This window comes from Numida meleagris, chromosome 1, assembly GCF_002078875.1.
Source record: "Numida meleagris isolate 19003 breed g44 Domestic line chromosome 1, NumMel1.0, whole genome shotgun sequence".
NCBI lineage: Eukaryota > Metazoa > Chordata > Aves > Galliformes > Numididae > Numida > Numida meleagris.
Window position 1 is genome coordinate 110,100,246 of NC_034409.1, and position 15,098 is coordinate 110,115,343.

At 45.1% G+C, this 15,098-nt stretch overlaps 2 protein-coding genes across 3 annotated transcripts in view; one reads left to right on the plus strand and one right to left on the minus strand.

Moving 5' to 3' along the window:
* On the plus strand, positions 377-3,639 carry RPL8 (ribosomal protein L8). The gene is made up of 6 exons (XM_021407587.1): positions 377-508; positions 708-851; positions 1,569-1,710; positions 2,151-2,369; positions 3,076-3,191; positions 3,439-3,639. The coding sequence occupies exons 2-6, from the start codon at positions 714-716 to the stop codon at positions 3,595-3,597; spliced, it is 774 nt and encodes a 257-aa protein (XP_021263262.1). The 5' UTR covers positions 377-508; positions 708-713; the 3' UTR covers positions 3,598-3,639.
* Positions 13,277-15,098, minus strand: part of USP9X (ubiquitin specific peptidase 9, X-linked) — a 98,649-nt gene continuing 96,827 nt past the window's right edge. For both annotated transcript variants that reach the window (XM_021407605.1, XM_021407596.1), the window contains exon 45: positions 13,277-14,856. In XM_021407605.1, coding sequence (XP_021263280.1) covers positions 14,722-14,856 — 135 coding nt within the window. In that variant the 3' untranslated portion in view covers positions 13,277-14,721. The remainder of the gene's footprint in view (positions 14,857-15,098) is intronic.

Here is a 15,098-nt window from a genome sequence, read left to right on the forward strand (position 1 = left end):
CCTGGGCAGCCTGTGCCACTGCCTCACTGCTCTTTTTGGAGAATAAATGTTCCCTAACATCCAACCTGCTCCCACAGGGGCTGTGGCTCAGAGCCCTCAGTGCTCAGACGTTCCGCCCATTAGAAGGGACAGCCAACGTGGTGGGAAGGCTGAGCTGTTACACTGCTGCTTGGATTCAGCTCAGAGCCAGGGGAGCAATCGCTTACGTGGGCGCACAGCGATGAGCTTTTTGCTAATTCGGAACGAGCCATCCTGAAGTAAAAGAGACGCCTAAACCTAGCTACCACTGAGCGCAGCGCACAGCCGGGCAACCACAGCCCCTCGCCCGCCGCGGCCCTAGTGACGTCACAGCCGTCAGGGGCATAGCGCGGGAGCAGCCCCGCGCGCTCGGTTGCCGGGAAGCGACGTCACCTCAGCGCGACACCCAGCTGCCCTCCGCGCGCCGGAAAGGCCTTGGCGCCGCGGTGACGTCGGCGCTTCCTTCTTTCCCAGCGAGGCCGCAGCGCAGGTAGGTGCTGTTCCGCCGCCTTCCCCTATCCGCCGCCATCCGCGCCTCGGCCGCCGCGGAGCCGCCGCGGTTGCCTGTCCCGAATCTTCCCCGCCTCTCACCTCTCTGTCCTTCAAGGGAAGGGAAGGGGCGGGGGGAAGGGCCGCTTCACTGTCGCCGGCGGTAACGGCCGGTGTGGCCCTGCTGCCTCTCCCCGCAGAGCGCCATGGGCCGCGTCATCCGGGGCCAGAGGAAGGGCGCGGGCTCCGTCTTCCGCGCCCACGTGAAGCACAGGAAGGGCCCGGCCAAGCTCCGCGCCGTCGACTTCGCCGAGAGGCACGGCTACATCAAGGGCATCGTGAAGGTAACCGTGGGAGGGCGCGCGGGGGTCTGCATCCCCTAAACCTCACCGGTCCGAGGGGCCTGAAGTGCCGCCAGTTGCGCTCAGTCAGAGCTGACTCCTTCTGTAGGCTGCTGACGTCTTGTTGAATCAGTTCTGTCACTTAGGAGCTGTCTGTGGTGTGGGAAACGTGAGTGAGGGGAGTTGTGCTAATAGTAGAACACACTTTTAAAAAAGTAACAACCTTCATAAGTCCAGCCCGCTGGGGCAAGGTGGTACCTGTTGTTTGGGCTGTGATAGTGTTTCAGGTGGAGTGCTGCAGGCGCTGGATAACCTGCACTAAACCTTAGAGGTTTATATCACTTACCTATCATCTGTGCATCGTTGCGTGCTGGAACCTAAATGGACTGGATTCTCTTCCGAATGAACTAAGTGAAGAAGAAACAGTCTATGCTCCCTTGTTTTGGGGGGGGGGGGGGGTAAAATAAATTGGATGTAGTTTATACCAGCTGGAAGTTTAGAAGCACTTGCAAACTGAGTCTCTGTTCTGTGACAGAGATAGGTGAGGTGGTATTCATGCGCAGCTTACTCACTTCTGGAAAAATCAAGATTGCCCTAAAAAAGGGGGCTCTGAGTGAGAATTCCCTTAGTAATCACCTTCAGTTCTTGTAATTCTTTGGTTTTTGCTGAACCTGCGACAAATCCTGTAACCTGTACCAAAGCATGTCTTTGTTCCAACAGGACATCATTCATGATCCTGGCAGAGGTGCTCCCCTTGCCAAGATTGCGTTCCGTGACCCGTACAGGTTTAAGAAAAGGACCGAGCTGTTCATTGCTGCTGAGGGTATCCATACCGGTCAGTTTGTTTACTGCGGCAAGAAAGGTGAGTTAAGATCAAACTCGTGTTGCCTGAGAGGTTTCAAGAAGCGTAAAGCAGCTGTCAGTAGAATACATAAAGTATAGGATGCTGCAGTGCATTTGGGAGCCTTTACAAAGGTGCTAGCTTCACTTACTGTAAGCAGACATATTTCCTTCTTGGAGGTGGAAGTCTCTTCATGCAGCCTGTTGTAGCAAACCTAACTGTGGTGCTGTCAAGTGTTCGGATTGTTTTGTCTATACAGGCAGCTCTTGCCTGCCTCTGGGTTACAGTGGATGTCAAAATGTGGGTTGCAGCTCAAATAATAAGTACCCCTGTCTGCTGGTATGCAAGCATTTATGCAGTGCCCTTCAGTGCACAGGCACCCGTGTTAAATAGAGTTGTGGTCGGAGGACTGCCTGGGAGCCTGCCTGAAGCAATTGGTGCTCTGTGATTGCTCTTTGCAGCTCAGCTGAACATTGGCAATGTCCTGCCTGTCGGCACCATGCCGGAAGGCACCATCGTGTGCTGCCTCGAGGAGAAGCCCGGTGATCGTGGCAAGCTGGCTCGTGCTTCCGGCAACTATGCTACCGTCATCTCTCACAACCCTGAAACAAAGAAAACCAGAGTGAAGCTGCCCTCTGGCTCCAAGAAAGTGATTTCTTCTGCAAACAGAGCTGTTGTCGGTAAGCAGTGACAACTAGGAACTCATCTTTTAGCTGAGCTGACGTGCTGCTCAGCAAGCTGTCAAAACGGGCCCCGTTCCCAATGTTAGCTCAAGAACAGCGTAACTTAGAGGTGTATTTGACCAGACCTAGAAAAGTTAGGAAAAAAAACCCACAACTGACTGAACCCTTAGGGTTTAGTACTGAGGCTGCTATGGATGTCATCAGTTACAGGAAATATTCTGGAAAGCCTAACAGTGAATAGGAACGCCGTTATCAGGAAGCTGAGGTTTTATGAAGTCTGTTCTGCATTTGACAGACAGCTGAGAGATGGCTGCTGAACTGCATCAGCAAATGACATTTGATATAGCACTTGCCCAGAACTAAGGGTGCAAGCAGGGGAAGCTGTTGGGCTTGGGCCGCTGTACTTGTATTGGTGAGACAGAAATTACCAGGGTCCCTGCCCCCAGATAGAAGATATGAAAATTCAGCCCGTGGTCTCTTCACTTAACAGACCTCTTAATGTGCAGCTGGGTGGATAACTTGATCCCGTGTGTGGTGACTGGAAAACAGTGGTTCAGATAGCCAGTTTGGATTATTTGAGGATGGTCTTTATAAGCTTATTCTTGGGATTGAATATTTTTAGGAATTGGTTTTGTTCTTAAGCATTTTCTTGTTCATCTTGCCTGTTGTACTTGCACATCACTATTGCTGTGGTATGTTTCAGGAATTGTTGCTGGCGGAGGCCGTATCGACAAGCCCATCCTAAAGGCTGGCCGTGCCTACCATAAATACAAGGCAAAGAGGAACTGCTGGCCGCGTGTCCGTGGTGTGGCCATGAATGTGAGTCTTCACTTTGCCTTTTTATGGCTTAAAAAGGAATTGCTTGGTATTGGGGGGGCGGTTGGCATATATCTGCCGGCCTACTCTGCGATTATTTTTTTAATTAGGGTAGTTATCAGCACTTGATAGTTACTGCACTGTGTCACAAATGAAGCAGTTGAACTTCTTGTTCCCTCAAATCAATTTATTGCTGCTAAACGATACTTCTGTTGTACGGATTACGTGACTTCTGCTTCCTTTTCCACAGCCTGTAGAACATCCCTTTGGTGGTGGTAACCATCAGCACATTGGCAAGCCTTCAACCATCAGGAGAGATGCTCCTGCTGGACGCAAAGTTGGTCTCATTGCTGCTCGTCGTACGGGTAGACTGCGTGGAACAAAGACTGTGCAGGAGAAGGAGAACTAAAGACCCAGCGTGGAGCTTAAAGAATAAATTTTTAAAACTTAAGCTTGTGTGAAGTTCATGTTATCTGTTGTTAAAGTGCTGCTGAGAATGGGGATAATGTTCATCAGAGGAAGGTGTGAGTGGAGATAAGGTAGCTTCCTCTACACCACCAGTTCCCTAACCCCTAAAAAAGCAAGTCAGGTATTCTTTCAGCCAGTGCTTCCATTCTGTAAGCAGAGTTAGAGCCTGGAATAATGCTCTGTGTAGATGTGCTCCTGTCCAGATGTTCAAGAGGATTGTCATGTTGACACTGGCCTAGTTAGCTGGTTATACGTAGCTTACAAAGCATTACTAACCAATCAATCAAGAAACCCACTGAGTACCCAGTTCAACCTGTCCATCTAGCTGAAATCATTAAAAGGTACTGATTTTTCTGAGATAGGTAGACTCCAGCACTGTTTTCTATCTCATAAGAAAAGCTGTTGTCTTATGAAAAGCCAGCTTTGCTTTTTTTTGGGGGGGGGGGGGAGAGGTTTGAGGGCAAGAAGTAGATAGCTATTACTGCAAAGTAGTTGAATCTCACAGCTTTACTCATTTGGCCTTTGGAAAAGTCAAGCTGTCAACATACCTGAAGCTGAAGCTCTCTCCCGAGCCATCCTAAAGCAGAGTTGCATTCCTTGTTCCTGTTTTCCTTGTTCCTATTCCTTGCCTATTTTCTCAGTGAAGATGGGCAGCCCACAGCACGCTCTTGAGATGCCTGTGTAGGCTGGCACTGAGGCCTGATGGTGATCTGGCTGTGATTTGCCAATGTACATACCTCCTGCAGCAAAACAAATCACATGCAAAGGTTAGGATGTTGCCCACCTGCTGAAGCTCCAAATTTCCAGTCCTATTTTCCTACCTTGGCATCACGTCCAGGTTTTCTGACACGGACTTGCTTGCAGACTTTCACATTTTTCTCTCTGCTGTCAATATCAGCTCTTGTATAGCTGGATGTGCTCCAGGCTAGGTGCTCCCAGAATAAGGTGGTGATCCTTTGAAAGACATGACAGTGAGATAGAAGGAATCAACATTTCTTCAAAGCAAGATTCTTTGCTTTTGAGGTGTAGAGCACTTGATGTATGGTAGTCAGAGTAATTTCACTCATCCTGACATACCAGAGCCAGGCCTCCACATACAAATATGACCTCTACCCAAAAGAATGCAAAGTGAGGAGCATTTTCGATTTCTACCAACAAATGCAGTCTCCCAAACAATCAGAAGAAAAAAAAAGTTAACAGTTTTCAGCGTTCGAATGACTAATGTGGCAAGATCCAAGTTAAGAAAGGTTTCGGAATACTTCAAGTACCCTGAAAGCTTGCTTGCATGAGAGTGATTCTTTTAAGGCTGTTGATTCAAAGAACTGGTGGTACCATTTGCATTAAATGCACCTAAATGCGCCTGAGAATCCACGGTTTCCAGCCACGCTTGGACTTGTTGGCCCCATGTTTTCTGGGGAAGGTTGGTTTCTTGCTTAGTGGCTCCTGTCAAGTGTTCACAGCCAACAGCTGGAAAAATGGGGCAATAAAATGAGGTGCAGGATAACTGCACAAATAAATACCATCGCTGAAAGCAGCTACAACAGGATTGCAGTGCTAATTTTCACTTCAAATTCACACATTTGAGGAGTCTGTAGACTTGATTCCATTCTCTCTCCAAACTGAGGAACGGTTTGCCCTTATTGCATGTAATGAGGTTGGAGTTATTTATGTCTCCAATTTGTGGCAAACTTCTTTGATTTACAGGCCTCACCGTGCACACAACACGTTCTAACTGCTGCTTTGGCAAGACGCCTGGAAAACAAAAGCCAGGGTTGTGAAACATCCTGAGTATTGATTTCAGTCGTTACCCCACGATCGTGTCAAACCGTGAGTTCAAGCCAGGTGACCAAGGCAGCATTAGACACATCCACTCACAGAAGCTTTACTCTGCGTGTAACCAGTGGGGCAGCGACATGGCTGCTGGGAACAGCACACCCTTCTGCTCGCCATCCACAGCTTTGCAGCCCCAGCTCCAAAGCCCCCATGCTGAGACCTTCTTGGCTGCAAGCAGCAGTGGAGGGCTGCCCATGTGCTGCTGAAACGGGCACCCTCTGTGCTCCTGGCTGCCCTGAGGAAGCTTTAATACAAAACTCTTTGGAATGTGAATCAGAAAAATAAGCAAGAACTTCGTTCAGTGGAAAACACACACGGCACCCTCGCATTGCCTCGTGCTTCTCCAGTCCCCACAACAACTCACCATGTTGGCTTTCATATTGGCTCCTAGTAATCATGTTTTAAACATATATCATACAGAGCAGTCTCTCGCTTGCGCCAGCTGTTACCGTCAGCGCAATGGATCGCGCAGTTACTTATATAACTACAACACGCAGTCAAACATCAAATGCTACAGCCACGCGTATTGAAATGAAAAAAAAACAAAAAGCAGCAGTTGAAATCTCCAGTAATGATCAGAGGGATCTGAAATCTTGAAATGAAACAAACTGTTGGGAATATTTTAGGTGTTCACTGGTTATTTCCAGCACATGGCTGTGCTAAAAGAGAAACAAAACCAAAAACCAGCCACCTAGCAGCGGAGCACTGACAGTTTTTATTTAGGAATGATCCCCATTTCCACCTGCTGAAGTGAAACACTAAGTAAGTCCTCTACATTAGCAGGTACTACAAACCATTCCATCATGATGTAACACCCTCATTAACGTTATTATCCCTTTCTGGTGCACCGCTTCACCAACACTTGGCCACCCGATGCCTACCGTATGGACAGCACACGGCTCCAATCGCACCGAGACGCAGATGGGAGAAGCAAGGCTCCATCCACACGCAGACAGGCAGGGCTCAGCCTCGGGGCTTCTTGTACCATCCCACTGGGATGCCTGCAGTCACCACCTGCCTCCGATTCATCTGAAGGGTTGGTGCATTTCATAGAATCACAAAACCGGTAAAGTTAGAAAAGACCACTATGGTTATGTAGCCCAACCACCAGCCCATCCCCACCGTGCCCACTGCCCACGTCCCTCAGTGCCACATCCACACGGCTCTGGAACACCTCCAGGGACGGGGACTGCACCACCTCCCTGGGCAGCCTCTGTCTCACCACTCTTTTGGAGAAGAAATGGTTCCTAAAATCCAACCTGAAAGGAAGGAAGGATCCACAACCTGCCACACATGGCAGAGAGGGAAAACAAGGAAGTGCGAGAAAAACTGTGCAAGGCAGAAAAATATCAGAAAAACTGAGAGGTGGGGGGAAAAAAAGGAGTCCCTTTTTGTGCTGCCTTGTTCACACACTTTCTTCTCCCAGCTGACCATAAGCCCCCGGGTGGCAGCGAGCTGTTGAGATCCATGCAAGATTCATCCTGAATTCTTACTGCTACCAACATGCCAACAGCCAGAGGGTTCCTGTGTGCACCCAATCAGGTGGATCACACTGAAGGAATGGAGAGCTGCAATCAGCTTGAGTGTTTTACCTGCTAATGTGGATGTATTAACTTTATTATTATTCAATAAATTCTCATTGTTTTGCACTTCCATGTCTTCAGAGTGAGTGCCAATAGTGGAGGTTTCCGTTGGTTTTCCACTATACCCATTTCCAATTCATTTTACACAAAGGCCTCTGCTCCGATAGCACAAAGCAACTGGGTAATTGGCACCTTAGGGAGGTGCCCAGTGCCTTCGTCAGCTCAAGAATCATGAATGTGGAGGGCACCTGTTCCCAACGAACACTTTTACCAGGGTAGGTCAAGCGTCACCTGCAGAAGCCTTTGGCCCTCAGCAGCCGTGAAGATCTAGCAACACCTGGGAGCGTTTCCATGCAGCAAACCTCTCCAATGAGCACCAAGCAACCACACCGGTCTCAGGATGCCAGAACAGATTCTAAGGCCACAGGGAACCTGGCTGCTTTTCTGAGTTCAGGAGACCCAAGCTTCATTTTCCTGTCCTCATTACAGTCTCCTCCATTGACAAATTCACCATATTGTATTTTAACGAATTCAACACAAAACTTCTCCACTAGCCCATTCTTCTGTTAAGTCCACATTTTATTTATGGTTTGCTGTTGGTACTTCAGTCAGATTTATATACACAGTCTAAAATCTACATGAAAATAATTTTGACTGCTCTGAAGACCGAGAGAAGCGGCACAACTGAAGTTTCCTTCCGCAGCTCTATGATAAGACTACATTCCGATAGCAGCTTTTCGGTTCGGATTGCAGAAGAAAGCCAGCGCCCGGCGCCTCACAGACTCCAAGTGGAAGGGTTACACAGTTTTCTTGCAGCATTTCAGTCTTACGCACAACCAAGGTAGTAATTGGTAACATTCCTTTCTAAATGAACACTCAGGCCAACACACAGAATAGTGGAATTTCGCATTATGAAACCCTCCCTTTCTGGCCACTCAACGTGTCAGAAATAGCTGGAAACCAATTCACCCCCTGTGACTGCACTGTTTAACCAACATCAGTTGTGAAGTATTTTATGTGACTTCAAATGGGTACGGAGGTAGCATGAGAGTCTGGGCGGAAGTGCTCCTGAGCCCATCACAGGGTAGGTACCTCTGGGAAAGGTGCATGTTTCATGGTTCTAATGAGCATTCTCAGGATCGAGTTGAAATGATCCCCAACCACCTCACTGCTCACTGCCTTCTGCCCAGCCAGGTATTTCCCTGCCCCTGCCAGCCCAGCACTGAGAAACCCACTGTACTGTTTGAGTCTCCTCCAAACAGCCCAGGGGGGCTCTACAATGAACGTCAAGAGGTAGAAAGTATGGACAGAAAAGGCTCGTGGGGCCTCTCACCCAGCCTGCTGCTGGTCTGTATTTGCTCAGAGGATTCCATTCATCAGACCTCAGAGAAGAACAGTAAGAATTGCTTTATATACCACTTCATCTCCTTCCTGCACACTCATGCCTCAGCACTGGGGAAGCTGTGGCTCATGGGGGCTCAGGCTCTCCTACCAGGGGGGGACCAGGCCAAGTGCACCAGTGTTACAGCTCCCAATGGGAATGAAGCAGCACAGCCTCTCCCTGCAGCAAAACATTGCCATTTTTGATCTTCCGCCTCCCCCCAGTCACTCGGCACGGAGGTGAGAGAATTTGTGACACTCATGTTAAATCTTGCTTTGAAGACTCAGTTTTTGGATTTACTTCCAGACTTTGAAGGACTCTAAAGCACCCACTGGATATTTAAATATGGCCAAGTATACTATGAAGTGCCCAAGCTTTCAAGCCAGCGTTCTTTTCCCAATACAGACTCCAGCCAGCCCCCCCCCAACACTGCTATTCACCCATAGGAACTACCTGCTCAGGACAGAAAATAGAGCACAACAGAACAAAACTACACAATTAGCTACGTGCTATTTGAATTCAAGACCACTATGAGCACCACGAAGCTTTCGTATCTCAGTGAGTTTTGAGGAGATTTAGGAGATGACCAAACCCACCTGGCCCTCTGACTCAGGCAGCCAGGCTGGCTCATCGTGGTGAGGGAGGGGATTTCATTCTTAGCAAATAAGAAAATATTAACTAAGAAGTGATCCCAGCAATCCAGAATGACAAACTTGGTGTGAAAACATTCTGAGAAGTTACGGACGGGAATTTGAAGTTATGGATGAGAATGGAGCAGCCTTTCACTACAAAAAAGGCCAACACCTTTAAAAGCTGCATCCACAGAGGTATCGTGACAGAAAAGGAATGTAACTGCTCTTAATGGCTCAGGTGAAACTGCACTTGTAAAGCATTCATTCAGTCCTGGTGATATTATAAAATCAAAAACAGCACATCGTAGCAATGGGAACAGGAATGAGATGTAGGGAATTGACATGCTGGGGGGAAAACCAATCATTTCAAGATTTTGCTTCCATAAGAACCGTGCATGCATCAGGAGGCTGCAAACTACACAGGTGACGCAGCTTAGGGCAATAAAAACAGCTACTGAAATAGCAAGGGGACAAGTTAAGAATAAAAAGGAATGGTATGCAACATTATAGCTTGTATACATAGGGAGGGAACCATCTTATTTTCCTGCACTAAACGTTCATCCAAGGTTGGATTTGCTAGGACTTCAAACCTGTTAACTTCATCCTGTTCTCAATATTCAAGGTTAGCTTGTTATTAAAACTAAAAGACGTTTGCATGTTATTTCCAACCTTAAAGAATGACACCTGTCATTTTAGAATTGTGCTGATCAATATAAGGCTACATTGAATTCATCAAAGGAAACAGGAATACAGAACCGGGTATTTAATGACAAGTTAGCCCTTGTGCAGGAGTGTTTTTCTCCTCCAGAAACTGGTTCTCCTGTGCGTGCTGGCAAGTCAGTGTAAATAAAGCAAGTAAGAAGATAGATAGCCTTCTGCCATTGCACACCGGCTTATGCGTGGTGCGTCGATCCTCATAGAACATCAACAATCTTGTACCAGCATCCGCAGGACTCATACATACACTACTGAAATCCCTGGATCCAGAAGTCACTGCAGCTTGCACTGGAAAATCTGACTACAGGACAAGGATCTCTGCCTTGCAGTGCTGGAATGTGTCACCGCGCTTCTGAGAACAGCCTACTGTGCTAGAAGCTACAAGGGCAGGACTGGACTCTTTCTATTGTTTAAAAAATAAAATAAACAAGGTTATTTGGCATTTAAAAAATGGTAAGTCCATGAGAAGCTTTCATACCGTAGAAACGAAAGGACAGTTACATTACAAACCTTGAAAAGTTACATAGTGTAAAAAGTGACAGTGCTCAGACTGGGTTAAAGCCCTCCTGGTGCAGCAGGGCTTCCTGGTCTGCACATGAATGCATAAAGACCAAGAGAAGGAGGGCGTGAGGAATGCCCTCGACCAGTTTTGAGGGCATACACCTGTGCCACAAGGATCTTTACCACACTGGTGTCCTGATTCTAGCTGCAAGTCAAAGGAAACGCTTGCTGTTGTCTTGCTTGATAGATTACTTGCAAGAGGAACAGCAATCATGCACAAGGATACAGCTGGATTTCTTTCAACTTATTGTTTATTACAGTACTGTTCTGCAGCATGCAGTGCTTACAAGATGTTTACTATTTGTCCCCCAGAAAACCTCTTTTGTTTTGCTCTAGCGAGATGGCAGGTTTAGACCTTATCCCCAAGACCTCATGGCTGCGAGAAGAGCACAACATGAACACGATGGAGAGCATAGGAGGTGAGAAGAGAGGGAGCCAACGTTACTGCCGTCCCGATTCACAGAATGGCACCGTTCTGGAGCGGGGCCACAAGTGACAGGAACTGCCACGCTGCTGCGATAAGAGTGAGGTCGGCACCGGCGTCTCACCCTCCTGAAAATTAAGGTACGTGCCTTTTATCATAGGAGCGACCTGGCTTGCGGTGTGGACAAACAGAGTTTAACTAAATATATTTAAACTCTCGTTTTCTCTGCAAGTTTCCTAACATGCCACTTCTTCCTGTAATTTACGTAACTAATCTCTAACTTTCATTTGTTTCCACGCAAACCACAGCTGTGAGCCTCACCGCAACGGCTACTAACTGAAACACATGCCCACAAACGCACTGAGCCATTTTGCCCTCACACAGTTTATCAGCCTGCTCATTCCTAGCAAAAGACTCGGAGGTAGACAGAAATTTATTGAAACCAAAAGTGAAGTGAATTGCTACAGCAGCCAATTTTTGCCCGTTCAGCTTCGGCAGAATGGCTAATCTTGTTCTCTCCTGGAATTAAAAAAAAAAAATATATAGGAAGTTTTGGAGCTTTGGATGCTTTTCATGGAATATATGCCAAAACACACAAGCTAGGCACAACAAAATGGCTGAGAAAGCATAATAATAATAATCATCTTTAAATTTTCTCATGTTCTTTCAAAGTTCCACTCTGAAAATTAATATGAAATGGCACTGTGGAATTTCCTTTCTTTCTGGCTCAATGTCAGTGAGATAGACTAGTTTTTAAGAAGAGAGGACTCGATTCTGCAGAGCTGGTAGTTAGGGAGAATTCCAGTTCTGCACAATTCCAAGCCAAGCCGTGTCCCTTTCTGCTTGCGCGCTGCCATAAAGCAAGGCTCTGTGTGTCGGGTGAGCTCTCACTGAACCCTGTGCAATCTCATTTGTCAATGGGGTAACACGGGTGCAGGTGACCAGTCTCCCTGACCAAAGCTGAGTACATTTACTGATACACAAGCAGCAACAAAGTTCCTTTCATACATGGCTGTACTGCTTTTTCAGCACTCAAAGTAAGAAGTGTTAAAAACTTAAGTTACTAAACAACCACAATCCAACTGTACAGAGGGAGAAATTCTGTTCGGTAAGGTTACAGATTTCCCACTACATCAAGCTACACATTCACCACCATATAACATCACTTATGAACGTTCAGTTTCTATGCACTGGATGTTACACTGTCAGGAACATGAGTATTTGCTTTACTATTTATTGGCTTATTTGCGGAAGACCAAAGATTCCCTAATAGCTGTCCTAAACAAAGAGAAAACTGGAATTGGTGATGGGGGAATTCAATCCGTAGGCACTTGGAGGACTACTGCTTTAAAGTGTGCCATCGACAATGAGGTACTGTGTGTCGCCAGAAAATGACCACTGCCAAAATGCTGCGACAGTAACATGCATATGAAACTTTCTGCTTGTACAATATTTGTTAAATACAATTTAAAATTGTTTTGCCCAGAGTGAAACAAAACAAAACAAAACCCCTAAACATTGCACCTTTTACTGTAGCTGTTTCAAAGCAGCAGCTGCAACAAACAACACAGGCTATCCTTCTTCCAAGTCACAAAGACGCACCAAGTCCTCAGTTTGCCACCTGAAAAATGATGGCCGCTGCAGTCACCTTCCGTTCAGGGGCAGGGGTGTAGGTGACTGAAGAAGTCACAGCCTTAAAATGTCACAGGTTTTACACGTCTCTACAATCATTGCACTATTAAAAGTGAACACATTTGGCAAGGCTGAACTAGAACATTATATATTTTACCTATATAGTAAAAAATACGTAATAATAATCACCTCTGAGATAGCTCGTATAACAATTACTGGTCCAAATAAATAGGAACTATTTCATCATGAGTACTCAGGCCAGCAATTTTTGAGTTAAAACTTTCAAGAAGCGTTCCCAAACATAAATGGGAAAAAACTTTACCCAAATGTACTAAGTCCAGGTAAAATGGCATTACTAAAAAACTATGAAAAAATCTGAATTAACTTGAGCACTGAGAAAACATGGAAGCATAAAAGTGATCGTTGCTACATAGCATATTCTAAAATCTCGTGTCCCTAAAAATGCCTAAGAATGCGCCTGCGACTGAATTGTCCTTTGTTCGTTTCAAAACTACAGACCTTTAATTAGATAAGCAGCTTTGTTTCTATCAACTCATTTGTAAAAAACACCATCAAGCTTGTGCTCGTTAAATATATATATGTATATATAAAAACATACAAAAAGTACAAGATAAATCACATTAAGAAACTTTTACAGTGTAATTGTCCTGATTATTTTATTCTGATGGGCCAATTTTTTATTTTCTCTCTTTCTTTTTTGTGCACAGAAATCTCAATGTGACTGTTGTTCCAGAACTCAGCATAGTGCCGCTGCACAGAATTCACCTTTCTGTGCAGTCCGTTAGGATAAAAAAAAGAATAACAAAAAAAACCAACACACACCACAGGACAAAACATTCTTCTTAAATCAAATTCTATTTGTGAATTCAGCAAAATAATTTCTATAAAATAAAACAGCAAAATATTTAAATAGTATAGGGTGGGCTGTATCTGTTTTGCAGGGGTATTTGGTTTTTAGACAGGTTCCAAAAAATTACACACATTCAAGTTACCAATTTTCATTTAAATACAGTATTTACTGATGCGTTTCTCGAAGTCTTTAAACAAATGTTTATTCTGGAATAGAGATACCTCAGAATTGTATTTGACTAACCAGTAGTTTCTCTTCTCATTAAACCCTGCTTCTAATGTTAAGATCTCCTGCATATGGATAAAGAGCTAAGACAATTCTCGCTTTCAAGTAGAACTGTGAACGAGCAGAAAACCAGCAAGTTAATTTGGTGCAGTGGCACTCACAAGTACTGTGTGATTTTGTTGACTTCCACTTCACTGGGATGCAGTAGAAGGAAAGTGTTAGAAGTTTATCTAATAAGCTCTACCAAAGAAACAAAACAAGCACACCAAATACAGTCTATTATGCTCCAGGCATCCTGGCATAGCAAATTTTTGCATATTTGTTTTAAATCTTTTAAATTCCTATTACTGAAAACTAAGTGTTCTTTATCCCACCCAGAGACAGAACTGTCAAACATCAGATGTGAGGAACATATGTGAAACTGAGAACCACTTGTTTGTCACATTTTCCCTCCCCATTTTATAGTCTAGGTGTAAGAAGAAAAAGTTCTGAGCGATGCAGTTGTCACATTGGGACAACTGCCGTCACTTTTTTCCCCCCTCATTGGCTACACTAACTTGGTGTGAAGCCATGCTAAATGTTACAGCATAACTATAGCTTCAAAGTGATTAACCTAATACCAGAATGAAAAAGGCAATGAAAAAAGATCTAGAAACAATGTTACATCACCAATTTTCCACATCAACCAAATAATTAAAAGGTTACCAGCCATTACGTTGCTCATAGTAAAATCGACTCCAGTGGCAAAGAATTAACATGAAACTATTTTTGTGGTTGACATGGATAGGCTTTTTCGTAAAGGAGTTGATCCAACTGCCGTGAGGCAGGCAACACTGGTCGCAGAGCGCAGCAGATATATCAAGAAATTATTTTTTGTTTTTGTAGATCTGTGAGTCTCATCAAGACAAAAAAAATGTTTCTTGCTTAAGAATTAACAGTCAAACATTAATATACTATATACACCTTTGCCATTTACACATTAGCATCAGGCCATTTATTACAAAACACTATACACTTTCCACTGCAGGCGGGTTATATATTGACAGCAATTTTCTGCAGATAAGACAGTGAATAGACTCTCCACTCCATGTTGATTAGGAATAGTTTTTCTAGTTTTAAATATTAGCCAGACACAGAGAAAGGTTGGACTGTAAGGCCTGGGTGCACAGTCTTGATGGAGCAAGTTAATTGATAATGTGCATTTCACTAATCTTTTGTCTGAGGCGGGGAAACTTCTTCACTGCCTTCATAATTTTCTTGTGCTCGTTGGCCAGTTCGCTGAGGGTTGTTCATATGATGTGCTGCCGGGCCTGTATATGGCTGTCCATGCACATGGTTATTCTGTAACAAAGCAGAAACATTTTAAAAGGACATTACATCTGCAGACCATTTCCTAACCGGCTTCTGGGCTTTCACCTCTAGCTTCAAACTACTGAAAAGTATCATCGAGCACACCGAACATCTGGTGTGGTAGCATTTGTAGGAACATACACTACAGTTCCTCTGAATCACATCCTTCACTTACCTTCTTAACTAACACAATGTAAGTAGATTTTCAGCTTGTAAAGATACAATGATGAGTT